At 43.9% G+C, this 13,194-nt stretch overlaps 1 protein-coding gene across 14 annotated transcripts in view; it reads left to right on the forward strand.

The window, feature by feature from the left end:
• The first annotated feature begins 1,374 nt into the window (after positions 1 to 1,374).
• The window catches only part of UNC80 (unc-80 homolog, NALCN channel complex subunit), a 133,605-nt gene continuing 121,785 nt past the window's right edge, over positions 1,375 to 13,194 (forward strand). For 6 of the 14 annotated variants that reach the window (XM_069782015.1, XM_069782009.1, XM_069782016.1 and 3 more), the window contains exons 1-4: positions 1,407 to 1,849; positions 3,124 to 3,172; positions 10,061 to 10,217; positions 11,132 to 11,430. In XM_069782015.1, the coding sequence (XP_069638116.1) occupies positions 1,758 to 1,849; positions 3,124 to 3,172; positions 10,061 to 10,217; positions 11,132 to 11,430 (597 nt within the window). In that variant the 5' untranslated portion in view covers positions 1,407 to 1,757. Of the gene's footprint in view, positions 1,850 to 3,123; positions 3,173 to 10,060; positions 10,218 to 11,131; positions 11,431 to 13,194 lie in introns of all 14 variants that reach the window. The other 8 variants (XM_069782004.1, XM_069782010.1, XM_069782005.1 and 5 more) reach the window with 4 other exon arrangements.

Raw genomic sequence — 13,194 nt, forward strand, 5'->3', positions numbered from 1 at the left:
GTAATTAAGAACTTTACTGTCTGAGCAAGCTAATCCTGTGAATAAAAAGGCCTTAATTCTGTGCACCAGCAGAAAAAGTTACTGCTAGCAAAAAACCCCAACCAAACAAGACAAACACCACCAACTAGCTTAGCGTTTCAGCACTCAGGTAGATTAGTGATTTTAATTATTTAAAACTTTTTGGTCATAAACATATTGTTTAGGTTTTATTTAACATATTACCTTCTAATTAACTGTCTTAATACTCCTCTTGTGCAAGAGGGGGATTTTAGCAAAATGTAGACCACATAGGGTCCTGTTCTGCATGAGTGGAGATCAAGACCAGCCTGAGTCACTGCAAGGAAGTATTGGGCTGGGCACCAGAAAAAACTTTATCCCACGTGGGAGTAAATGCAGATTTTTCAAAGGAATGCACTGGGTTTTCAGCAAACCTGTTTCTCAAAGTACCCGTAAGGAAGGAAGTAGGTCATGTTGATCAGTTCAGCTCGTGTTCCAGGAAGGAATGACCTCAGTGAGTCTTCAAGTGCCTCATATTAAGTAGGAGGATTGAGAGACAGGAAGCAATACAGCCTTGGCTTGTTGGAGCATCTCTCTTTAAACTTGCAATCTTTTTATATAAGCAATTTTTTGGAGAAAAATTAACTGATAAGGGTGGAATTGCGTTGGTCTTTCATTTTATTCCATTAATTATTTGTAGTAGTATACTATCTTTTGATATCCTTAGGTATGTAAGGAGAGCTAATTTGACAGTGACTGAGAAATATTTCAAGCAAACCTGATTCGGATTTATCTTTGTACGAGTCAAATCAGTCTGGTGTCTAGTTGGAAACGCGGGTACATCTGCTTTGGCACTCACCATCCTCTCCACCTCTGTTTATCTCAACTCCTTCAGTGTAAGAAAAATCCATGGAATAACTACCCCAAACTTCCCTTGCTCCTACCACCAACCTTCACTTCCAGAGAGGGTTTATTACTTGCTTCCCTTCTCTCCCCACTCTGGAGATAAACGGGTATCTCCCTGTTTTGCCGCCTTGCTCTGTGCTGTATCAGGCAGTTCGAGGGCTCCTGCCTTTGTAGATCCAAGGAGGAGCGCGATAAACTGCTAATGAACTGCCCACCGAAAAGCCCTCTTTCAATTCTGCTCCTCTGCGGTTGTGGGGGAGCTTGGTCAGACTCCACTGTTTGAGCTCGTCCCTGCTGCAGGCGAGGGAGGGAGGGAAGGAGTCGCTCTCCTGCCCCGATCGCTTCTCGGCTGCTCTGCGCCTTCCTCCCGCTGCGGGTTGGCGCGGCTTCGAAATTTCCGCGCGGTGCGGACCGGGCCGGCAGGAGGCGGGGGGAGAGGCGGCAGCAGAAGCCCTGTTGCTGCGGGGCTGGCGGGAGGAGCAGCCCCTTGCCCCTTGCCGGGCGCTGGAAGTTTTGCGGGAGGGGCGGGGCGGGGCCGCTTCCGCGCCACCAGCCCGCCCTCCCCTGTCACCGCCTGCCGGCGCGGCTCTCGGTGCTGGGAGCTGTCCACAGAGGGAGGTGCTGAAGGCAGGGAGGAAGCACAGGGACGCGGACATCTTCGCTCCCCTAATTTCCTCCCTGCCTTCTGCAGCCATTTTGCACCGGCAAAGCTGAAGGGAGGTGAGGGAGGGAGCGGGCTGCAGAGGATGAAGGGAGGAGGGTAAAGAGTTACGGAGAGCAAAGTGGTAGCCGTGGGAGATCCCAACTGGTATGTCTGCTAAGGCTGGCTCACAGCAGCTGCTGTCATCGGCATCATGGTGAAAAGGAAAAGCTCAGAGGGCCAGGAGCAGGAGAGCGGCCGTGGCATCCCTCTGCCCATCCAGACCTTCCTGTGGAGGCAAACCAGGTGAGAGCAGCAAGCCCTGGCAACTTGGGATACAGCTGCAACAGGGCAGTGGAAGTGGGGGGTGGGGGCAGGCGGGCCAGCTGCTGCCCAGTGGCAGGGAGGAAGCGGTTACTGCAGCTGCAACATGAAGGCGTGAAACAAGCTGTTTTCTTTGCTCTCAATATACAGCAATCTGTGTGTATCGGGGATGGGGGAAGGACTGGAGGCATCTTAATCTAGTGGCAGTCCCGGGCAGCTTCTTGATATGTATACATCCATGTGTATCTGTGTCTGTGCACCTTTCCCCTCCTCCTGGTCCTGTTTCCCCCCCACGCCTCCACCCCCACTTTTAAGAGGGCTCCTGGAGCTCTGGTACCAGAAGCAGCATCCCTCAGTGCTGCACTGGACTTGCAGCTTTGCTTGTATCTGTATTTGCATCTGTTCTGGAAGTATAATCTGTGCTTTGAGAGGTCAGCATGCAAACAGATACGTCAAAGTCTCACCTTACTTCATTGGATTGGAGAGAAATGATGTGTGAGGGGTAGGCTGAATGTATGGCTGGGGCTTTGTTCCTTGTGAATCCTGTCTGTCTCCTGTCTTACCAGAATTCTAAACTGAAAACATTATGGGGGCTGTGGGGGGAGGTTGAAAGGTTTGAAGGTTGTGGCTCTAATTTAAGGCCTCGGTGACAAAATCCCTTTATTTCACAGTTTCAGTGTCCTCCAAAAAAAAAAATACTGTAATAAGGTGACCTGATTAATTTTTTAAATATTTAACTCTGATCACATTCTGGAGGGGAATGACAGCAGAGGGTGGGTGTTCTCTACCTACAGGGTACAGGCCTGCGTTTCGTCATAAGCCTTCCACATCAGCATTTGTAGAGCAAAATACTTAATACAAAACTGGCAAATGGATCTGTGGCTTAAAATAGAGGCAAGGCAAAGTAATATTTAACCCATTTTAAACAGAATATATTGAAAATCTTTCACTGAGGTAAAATGGCTGAAAACTGTCTGATGGAAGAGTTTATCCATGGGGAACAGGACTTTTCTTGAGGGTGGATTAACTATTTCTTGGCATATCAGTGTGGGTACTTTGTCTTTTAGAAAAGGTGACAGCATTTTGTCAGATGTCATCAACAGGTATCTGAACGTTGTTTTGGCCTTATGTCTTCCTTTACATTAAGTTTCTCAGCCTTTTGCCAACCTTCTGACATGAGAAGAATCCTAAAAATAACTAAGCAAAATCCACACTTGAAGTACTGGGTCTCTAATGCTTTTTCTCCCTTCCTTCAGTGCATTTTTAAGACCTAAACTGGGGAAACAATATGAAGCTTCATGTGTGGTATGTACATGTTTCTCTTTTTCAACTCTTATTACTAACTAACTTGTCATGCAACTCGACCTGACCATGGTGGCTGATCAGCAAGCTTCTCAGCTTACTCCAGAAATGGATTTAGTCCATTCAGCTTAATTTTGTACTTTCATCACATGAAGGATTTGAAACCTTTTCCCATCCAGATAATTGGGATATCATGTGCATCTCTGGACACAACAAAAATATACTGATTTGCATATTAGTAATTGAACTAATTAGTAATTAAATAAAGTAAATAATGGTATGGGCAGACTGAGCTATGACAGTCTGGGTCTAAACTTGCAGTTCATCATGTGTGTATGTGCTTTCAGATGAGATTGATGTAATTTCAATTTGCGATTACTGGAGTTTTTTCAGACTTAAAATATCAGACATCTAAACGTTACTAACAGGCTCTAAATAATACTTTTACCATTGTGCAAAATGAAAATACCTCCTCTACTGGAAAATGGAGGGAGCATGTCTTAGCAGCATAATTAAAGAGAGGTTATTATGCAGATACTAATAACTCTTATTTCTAACTGTATTTCTAATGAAACCTCAATCTACTGTATAAAGGGAGTAAAAAAGGAAGGCATGCAGCAAGTTCAAATAAGATGGGTATCTAAGGAATTTCAGAATTCTTTGAATTGTTGCTGATCTTTGGATGACTTAAAGTACATTAAGCAGTTGCAGCCAAACTTGACAGACTGGAAAAACTTGGTCTGGACATGTATCTTAATAGTTTAAAGTACTTAGGTCTCTCTGCAGCGGTTTTCTGACTTCCTTCTCACAAGATATTAAGCTGGAGAAGCCCTAGCTGCTGCTGACTAATTTTTTTCTAAGAAATCCATAAATTTTTCAGGGTTATTGCTAGATACCAACAGAGGACTGCTGGCTTAGTGTGTTGGTAAGTAAAATGTATAGCAATTCTGGCACATGGAGCAAAAGCATCATCACTGGTTTATACCATTGACAGTTCCTGGTTGTTCAGAGGTTAGAAAAAGGAGCTTGTTGCCGTATGTCCTTTACCAGGAGTCTCAGTAGTGTGCAGGAGCCATACCTTGAAGCAGCTATAATCTGAGTCTGTGGCCTCACCTGTGGGCTCGTGTCTGTTACTGTTGGGTAGAGGGACAGAGCTTCCTTCTCTGTGCATTCTCCATGATGTACCTATCTGTCTGTGACTTTCTTGTGCTTCATGCTGTGCTGTTGGCATCAGGTCTTTCTCTATTTCCCCTAGGCTGATTCTAAAGCACCTTTCTTCTCTAAGCACATGTCAGAATTTACTAAGTGGGGAAAAAAAAAATAAAACAACCAAACCCCCCCAAACCCTCAACCAACAGAACCAAAACCAACCCCTCCCCCCCCAAACCCCAAAGAAACTGCAAGACAACATAAGTCATCACGTGCTTCAGCCAAGGGAAAGGGAGCTCTGGAAAAATGCATTTCATGAAGATCCAATCCGTTTCCTTGGATGAAGGAGAACTTGATTCTTCTCCAATTCTTAACATAATCACTAAAGTATGGTAGAAAGCTTTCAAAGGTGGGGCTTAGTTTTGAGCAATTGATGGGATATAGCCTGAGCTGCTGCATCTGCCACCTTCTTTTGCTCATCAGTTTCCTATCCCTGCCAATGCGCAGGAATGTCTGCCCTTCCATATTATCCAGTGGAGTAGCAGAGTGCTGTGTGCATGGGTGAAACAAGGTTTCTGGAACTTGGCAGGTAGTTGGTTTGCCTTCTGAAATATCAAGCTGATTATCTAACACCACTGAATTGACTAGAGTGCCTAAAAATACTGTGCACCTGTTAAATGACCTGTCCTTCTAAAATTCTATAGCCAGAGTTGCTCTAGGCATGTCTATAGGCTGTTAACTGTCTGACAATGCACGTGATACAACATTGTGCAGTATTCTATTATTATTCTTGGCTCTAAACTTGCTGCAGTAGAATTTGCTGCATATTGTGCATTGAGGAGGCAGATGCTGGAGGCCTAGATTCAGTGAGTACAGCATCTGGTCTGCAAAAGCAGATTGTATTGTTTCTTTGAGCTTTGCTTTATACCATAATACTTGAGGAAAAACCTGGCCCTTTCATAGTCTTCTTTTCCTTACCTGAACAATCACACTGACTTCAATTGGTCTGTGAAAAATAGCCTTTAATCTGAAGATAAATACCCACCCCCACATTGTCTTAGACTGTCTAAATGCTGTTGTGCCTCAGTATGGATTTAACGTTGTTCCTTCTCCCCATTCTGTAGTTCTTCTGCCCTGCCACAGTGTCATTCCTAATGTGCATGAGTCAAAGCTGTAAATGACCTCACAGGAATATATGTGAGTGCTGTACAAAGCTAATGCATTTTTGGGGGTGAGGGTAAGGGACTCAAGGATATGTTTTAAATTCTTTTATCCTGGTTTGCACTGGGCATGGAAGAACCCAAACGTTTTCTGGAGGATCCTGCAAATTCAAAGTTTACCTCTTTTCTGCTTTTTTTTAATTTGTTTTTGCAAATGTAGTAGTATGTTTTGTTGTTATGAATGATTAAAGGATAGATATGGAACAAAGTTTAAAAGGAGGCCGCCTTTATTTTATCTGGCCAATGGACATGGTGGCAGAAAACTAAGTTTCTGAACATGGGAATTTTCTGTAAATAAAATGCTTGGCATCTGTGTTTCATTGCTTGTCAATTTTTGTACTATTACTATGTTTAGTAAACAATGGAGCCTTACCATCCCTTGTGCTATGAACTCCTAGATTAGTGTTTGAGATCTTTCTAGGAACTCTTCCCTACTCAGAGGACCTTCCCCAGACTGACAATACTGTCTGTCTGCATTTCAAGTTCTTTCCAGTCAGTCTGACGTGACTTTAGCAATGGTCTCTGCTTTCTACCATGATGCAGCCAGAGCTTTGGAAGAACAGGGTGGTAAGGTTCCCTCCAAGGACAGAAGTCTAGATCAGGAAGTTTCTCTGTGTCTCTGTCAGGGTCCTTCTGTACATACACTAGGCTAAGCACTGGGCACTGCTCTCCTAGCTTACTGAGGGGGGGTTTGGTTTTTTTTTTTTCTTTTCTTTTCAAGTGAGATCTTCTAGGGCTACTTCCCTGGAGGAGACCTGCAGCTCATCTGGCACTCCTGAGAGGGTGGAGCAGGGGGTTGCTGAGCTTCCCAAGGTCCTGGCTCTCTACTGGGGGCTGGGGGCCTGGCTGAGCCCTTGCTGCCTTGTGCAGTTCACTGCAGGTACGGCTCCCCTGGGCCTAGAGCAGGGGAAGTTCATGCAACTTGAGCAAAGCTGTATAGGAAACCATGGCAAAGCCCAGCCAGAATCTGCTCTGTCCTGTACTGCTCATCCAGGCTTCTTCAGGCAGCTACCTGTTACAGTTCCGGCAGCAAAGTGACACACAGGCTGACCCTGGTCACAAGGTATTTGACAGCCCGTTTGGTTCTTGGTGGAGATGAAGATAAAAGGAGAACAACAGCAGTGGGAAGGCAGCCAGACAGGACTGACTGCCACTCCCTGTGAAAACAGATGGTGTCACCAGGCTAAAAGGCAAAAATGCTCATATAAGTGGCCCTGAGGGAGCTGAACACACACACACACATAGAGCACTGCTGAAAGGGGCTGCCCTTTCTGCAACCAAGGCACAACACTGACTTCCCTCACTACCACCTTGGCAGATGTTCTTTATCCTCCTTTGGCATGTGGAGTGTTGGAGGCACGGACAAGCCTGCTATAAGTAGGTAACAGTCTTCTTAGCTGAGCAGCAGGTCTGAGGCTGCAGCTCCAAGACATACCCATAGCATGACAATATCTTGCTTCTGACTGACTTACAGGGAACTTATGTCAGACATTCTTGTTCAGCCTTCTCACTGAAGCATATAACTCCTCTCAGCTGTAGCAGCAGTTGCTTAGTTCATGTGGGGTGAAAATTAGGTCTTTCATATTAATGTCTGTATATTCTCTGTAGCAGGTCCTGAAAGTTAAGAGTAGAGCCATGGCAGAACAAAAGGGAGGCTCTAGATAAGCAAATGCTAACCCAGGGCCTTGGCATCTTGAGTGTCTGGTGTAGGCAGAAGCTGCTGTGAGTTGGACCTTTATGGAGAACTCCAGGCAAATCCCATGAGAACACTTGTCAAAAGAACTGCATGTTCTTGTTGGGCTGCTTGTGACTGTTGGGGATTGATGCCAACTAGGTCCCGTGCTGACAGTACATGCAGAGTGGCAATTGTGTACCAGCCAGTGCCTGTAGCACACAGGGACGCTCAAATGGTTTCCATACAGTAGCCTTTGTGTTAGAAGCATTGTTATGTTGCCAGAAAAATGCTGTCTCAGGTGCTTGTGATCACATATGCTGTTCTGGAAGCTAATCTTTCATTGTGGTACAGAAATATATTTAGCTTTTGGCTCAGACCAGGAACGAACAGAGGAATCTGGTGGCTAACCATGTAGGAAAAGCTTCATGTAGCTCAGAAACCAAAATGTTGAGGTGAATCCAAGCCTAATTTAAAGACGTAATTACAGACTCCTTGGCTTCCTCTTGAGTTTCTGAAGTATGCAGAATGTTGGCCAGAGCTTCCAGAAGGCATTTGTTGGGGGACTTTCTCCCTGATGCCATTGAAGTACCTGTGAATGAGAGCTTGAATGGAAAGCCAGAGATCAACAATGTGTCTTCCTTCATGCTTCAGAATAGTGTTGCTGCTCACAGTGATTTTATTTTTTTTTTCTCTCCCTTTGGTCTGTAAATGGAATAGCTTTGTGACTGTACTGAAGTGTGAGCTTATGCTTTGAATTTTCTACCGGAGGTGAGAAGATAATTTCTTTCAATAAGCCTAGGTGAGCACTGGTGCTTGGCAGGCCTTTCAGTAAGTTAATTCAGCTCACTAACCTGGTAGAAACTACTTACCTCGATGCTGAGCTTCCTTTTGGCTTATGTAGAGGCTTGACTTGGCTGAATGAAGGCTTCAGTGAGCCCCAGAGCTGATGCATGAGTAGAGGTGGGCATGTGTGGCTGGAGCAACAAATAAGGAGTGGCACCCTGTCCCCTTTTGACAAAAATAAATAAAATCTCATGTTTTTCACTGGCTCTTTCAGACTCTATGTTGTTTGTAACCATGCATTAACCCTGCATCTCTTGTCTTGCTTCTGGGGATACTTTGCTGCTTTGCTCTCCCCTTTTGTTAGGTAACCTTGTCTGAGATAGTTGTTCTAGACCTCTCTTGTCTTTATACTAATGTGCTCTCGACTGCTACTGTGGTTTGATGACTTCATAGCTCCTGAATGGAACAGAATACTGAGACCTTACAATGAGTACTTTGCTACCCTGCCTGCCAAGGCTTTCCAAGCACCTGCCACCTCTTCGTGTTCCCCCCATTCCTGAACGGATAGGAATGAATGGCAGGAGATCATTTCCCTTTGTAGACAATGTGGTCTCCAGCAGATTGCTGTAAGAGTGATTTGAGGCATCCTTTCCCTGGTAGACATGTTATCCCATCTTGGTGCTAAGAAATACACATTGCTGACAACCTAATCCATGGCACATTATTTTTGACTGATCCCCATTTTTGTCCACGTATTATAACTAATGGTCTCCAGTTTCAGCCGTTGCTCCATAAAGAAAGTCTGTTGAGTTTTCTGACTAGAACCTGGGGTTTCTAGTAGGTGAACACTGTGACTAAGCACACTCAGTTCTGAATACCCCCAAATACATCTGTGTAAATCATACAGTCCATCACCCCTTCTATTTGTCTATGCCTGGTCCTATTGGGGAGTTTCTGTCTTAGGATGTAGGTACAGGTAGATGTGCATTTCTCTGCCTCCATGCTGGCCAGAGTGAAGCTGTTATGGCGATGCTGTAAAACCATGATGCTGCAGCACTATGCTTGCACTAGGCCATCCTGCCTTGTGATAGAGGAGCTCTTGTCTGTCCACACCAGCGCATGTGGCCATGACCTTAGAGAACAAATGTGCACAGCTGCTGGGGTATGCAGAAGAGTGCATGTTAGCACTGATTAGCATGCCGCACCTGGGAGTGGCTGGTCATTTAGGAGAGCTAGGTTATGACTGCTGCCCTTTTTGGTTTTGTAATTAAATCTATTTGTATTACCCCCCCAATTTTACAGGAAAAATTGGTATGACTAGTATTGAAGGATAAGCTTTATGACTCTGGAGCAAGGGTGTTTGAAGGATCTGTTAGGTCATGAATGGCAACAATTACTTGTTTGCCCAGAGCTTGATAAAATTGGTGAAACATCTTGTAAGCAAATAGGTAGCCAGGAGATTAAGCTGGTATATGGCAGCGACATGCATTATCAATAACGTATTTCTTTGCTTAGGAACATCAGTGAAGGAATGTAACTGCTTTTGTGACCTATATTGAGATCTTTGTGCCTGGTTGGAGGAGCAACTTAGTGAAATGGTTTGAACAACTAGCAATAACAAACTTCCTTAGGGATTTCAAAGGCAGATAGTCTTATTTTGTGTTGCTTGAGGTGGAAATAATGAACTTGCTGCAGCCATCAGCTCTTTTAAATGTTCACAAAACCATTACGTTGTGACTCAACAAAAAATGGTGTACACTGTTTATTTTTTGTGGCATGGTGTGAAAACATTTCCTAAGGCCCATATACCTTTAATGGGTTGCCCTTTTATGTTACACTAAACTGAAAGAGTGTGTGTGTGTGAGAAGAATATCCAGCACTCAGCTCCACAAATACAAGCTTCAAGACAATCTGTGTCTTTCAGGAAAAATATTATAAGGTGTGCTTTAGTTGTATAATGAAAAATTACAGATTACAGGTTTTTAAAAGAGAATGTTCTATGTACTAGAAGGTATGTGCAAAAATAGATATACAGTGTCTTTTTTTCTTTGTTCTTACTTTTAGTCTTTTGAAAGAGTTTTAGTAGAAAACAAGTTGCATGGCCTTTCTCCAGCTCTCTCTGAAGCCATCCAGAGCATTTCTCGCTGGGAACTTGTCCAAGCTGCGCTCCCGCATGTGCTGCACTGCACCGCAACATTGCTCTCCAACCGAAACAAGCTAGGTTAGTGCTTGTGTGAGTTTGTTTCTCCATTACTGAAGTTATCGGTCAAAATATGACAGATTGATGTTCAGGGTGCCAACATACTCTAAATCCTAGAATCCCGGTTAGTACATTCTGTGGATTGCCTTTCTTGAGCTGCTCTCATTTATAGCAGGGTAACCTGTGAGAGCTTCCCCAGTGAAGTTAATGGTCTGATGAGCTGAAGAGTCAAAGTAGTTCAATTATATTTTGCTAGTTATTTTCCAGAGATGATGAAACTAGCTTTAGCAAAAACCTTACCACGCAGCAGGCATGGGTTCCTTGAAGGGATACATATTTCTTTCAAGGCATGCTGCAGTGGCCAATTGCAGCAGGTACTTTTAATATCTTCAGTTCTTTTTTCTTTTTTTCTTATTTTTATTCAGGCCAATGCTTGTGATTCTCAGCAGATAAGTCAATCAGATAATAAGGATAGAGCTGGGTCCAAATCTAACTTACTTTACTAGTCTTTTACTGATTTCAGCGGTGATTTCAGCACTAATTTGCTTCATGAGACATGCCGGTAGGGAACATTTAACAGGACACAGCTTGAGCACCTCGCAGTGCTCACTTGCATTTTGTCTTATTCAGTAGAGTCAAACAGACAAGACTGTTGAACTGACATCTTTTAGGATCGTTCTGTGTCCATGCATTCAGTTGCCCTGCAACTGACATTTTGGGGACTGAACTGCAAATGCTGTGAAGTAAATGGAGACTTGTGAATTAGGAGGTTTCAAACATAATGAAACAGAATGCTGATACTTTTAATGGTAGAATTTTAATTTTCAAGTACTTATCAGGAAGTTGGATGCCCAGTTTGCTGTGTGGCTATGAAAGTCTCAACAGTACCGTTAGTGGAAACCCCATGAGATACTGTGATGCATTTTTCTATCCAGGACATCAGGATAAGCTTGGAGTAGCTGAAACAAAGCTTCTTCACACTCTTCACTGGATGCTGCTGGAGGCCCCTCAGGACTGCAGCAATGACCGATTTGGAGGAGACAGAGGCTCTAGTTGGGGAGGGAGCAGTAGCGCCTTTATCCACCAGGCTGAAAACCAAGGATCACCAGGACATCCCCAGCCCAGCACCACGAATGATGAGGAGGAGAATAACACAAGGAAGTTCTTCCAGAACTCAATGGCCACAGTGGAGCTCTTTGTGTTTCTCTTTGCTCCCCTTGTCCACAGGATTAAAGTAAGTGGAACACTGATGGGATACTTATGTGGAGACAGCTCTGAGCAGGAAAAGAATGATTCTGCCTTTGTGATTGTTATTTAATTCAGCCTACAGTGCACACTGGGTGACCACTGGAAATGTTTTAACAAGCTGGCAGAATACCACTGCTATCAGGAAGAAATACTTCCAGTGACGTGAACAACCACCAAAGTATCAGGCAGACACAAAGGCAAATAAATCTCAAGTGAGCCATTTTCAGCCCTTGGGAATGTCAAAGATCTGTGGCCCTTGTGAAGTTTTGGGACCCTAGAAACTGCAGAAAGGATTGTGAGCTTTAACTTGCTTCAGTGATTCTCAACCATTGCTCAGAAGGGCCTTGCTAGCTTTTCAAGGATTCCATCGTGGGGCTGCCACTGGGATTTGTTGTTGTCATTACTAATCAACTTGATGCTAATTACCAGGAATGTGTGATAGTGGTATAAGCATGGCAGTGGCAAAGGCAATTGAGCATTCCTTTGTTCTGAAGTTGGAAGCAGGCTTCCTGTCTGCCTGGTCCTTCTTTTGTTTTTATGCTGAGTGCATAAGCTTTGCAGAGTGGTGTGATAAGGAGGCATTTTCTGCATGCTCTGACTCCTGACTCTTGTCTTTAGTCCCTCTGGAGGGCTGCTGTTTCCAGCTAGGCCTCAGAAGAGAAACTGGTTCTGGAGAGTAGATGCTTGGAAAAGTTCTATAAAGTCATGAAGTGTTGGAGGCTGTTACCTGTTCTAATCCTGCCTTGTATGCTGCAACAGTTGAAGAAGATAAGAAAGCACAGGAGATAAAGGATAATCTTTTGGTTAAGGCAGGTGAAAGCAGGTCTAGAGTGCTAGATTCTTTCCCTACTTCTGCTACTGAGTTCCTGTACAGAATTGCTCCATTTATTTAGTCCGATTTTTTCATACTTGTTTACTAGTTCCACATTTTCTCTGTAAGCGACTGGGACATGACAGGAAGAAATGCTGAATTCTTCCAAGCACTACACAAACAAATGTGGGCTGCTCTTTGAATAAATGAAATGAAACTGGAGGTAGACCCTGGCTATTGCTGATTAGGTTTCCAATTTCTTTATATTAATATTCCTGGGATGTCGTTTCCCATTTACAAGATGGGTTAATAACAATATCTCAGGTTTACCTTGAAAATCTCTGAGATCTTTGCGATACTGTGGTGATGAACATTGAAAAGCCCATGAGAACATGCGTGTTTCTGTCATCAAAGCAAAGCTCAAAGGAGGTGAGATAAACAAGGCATGTAACTGGCTCACCAAGTTGGTATTGTCGCCTCTGTGTTTCACAGAGGTGGAGGTCTCAGGGGAAGAATACTATCTGATCAGATAACTAAAGTAATGCATTTGCTCAGGGAAGATAATACATGTTTGCACAGGCAGACCTAGATGGTAGAATCCCAAACTTCTGAGAGGATTTATGTATTTAGCAATATGTTTTTAAATGAGGCTTTTGGGGGGAGAGGGGGATGCATGTAATCCTGTAACGTAACAACTGTAGATGAAAGTGTTGGCACGTCACCAAAAGCTAGCAGTGCAAAGTAAAAATGCAACACGTTACTGCTACCACTTCCAAAAGCCTTGCAAGGTGCTCCTTAGTAAAAATAGTGATTAAAAAAATAGTAATTAAAACCAAGCTTAGTTTATAACAAGGCTTGTGAGTTCATAATGAAGAGACAGCACTAACAAAGAGTAGGGAACAAAGAGTAGGGAAGAGAAGGGCTGGAGAGCTACAAGCA

This window comes from Haliaeetus albicilla, chromosome 4 (genome assembly GCF_947461875.1).
Source record: "Haliaeetus albicilla chromosome 4, bHalAlb1.1, whole genome shotgun sequence".
Taxonomy (NCBI): Eukaryota; Metazoa; Chordata; class Aves; order Accipitriformes; family Accipitridae; genus Haliaeetus; species Haliaeetus albicilla.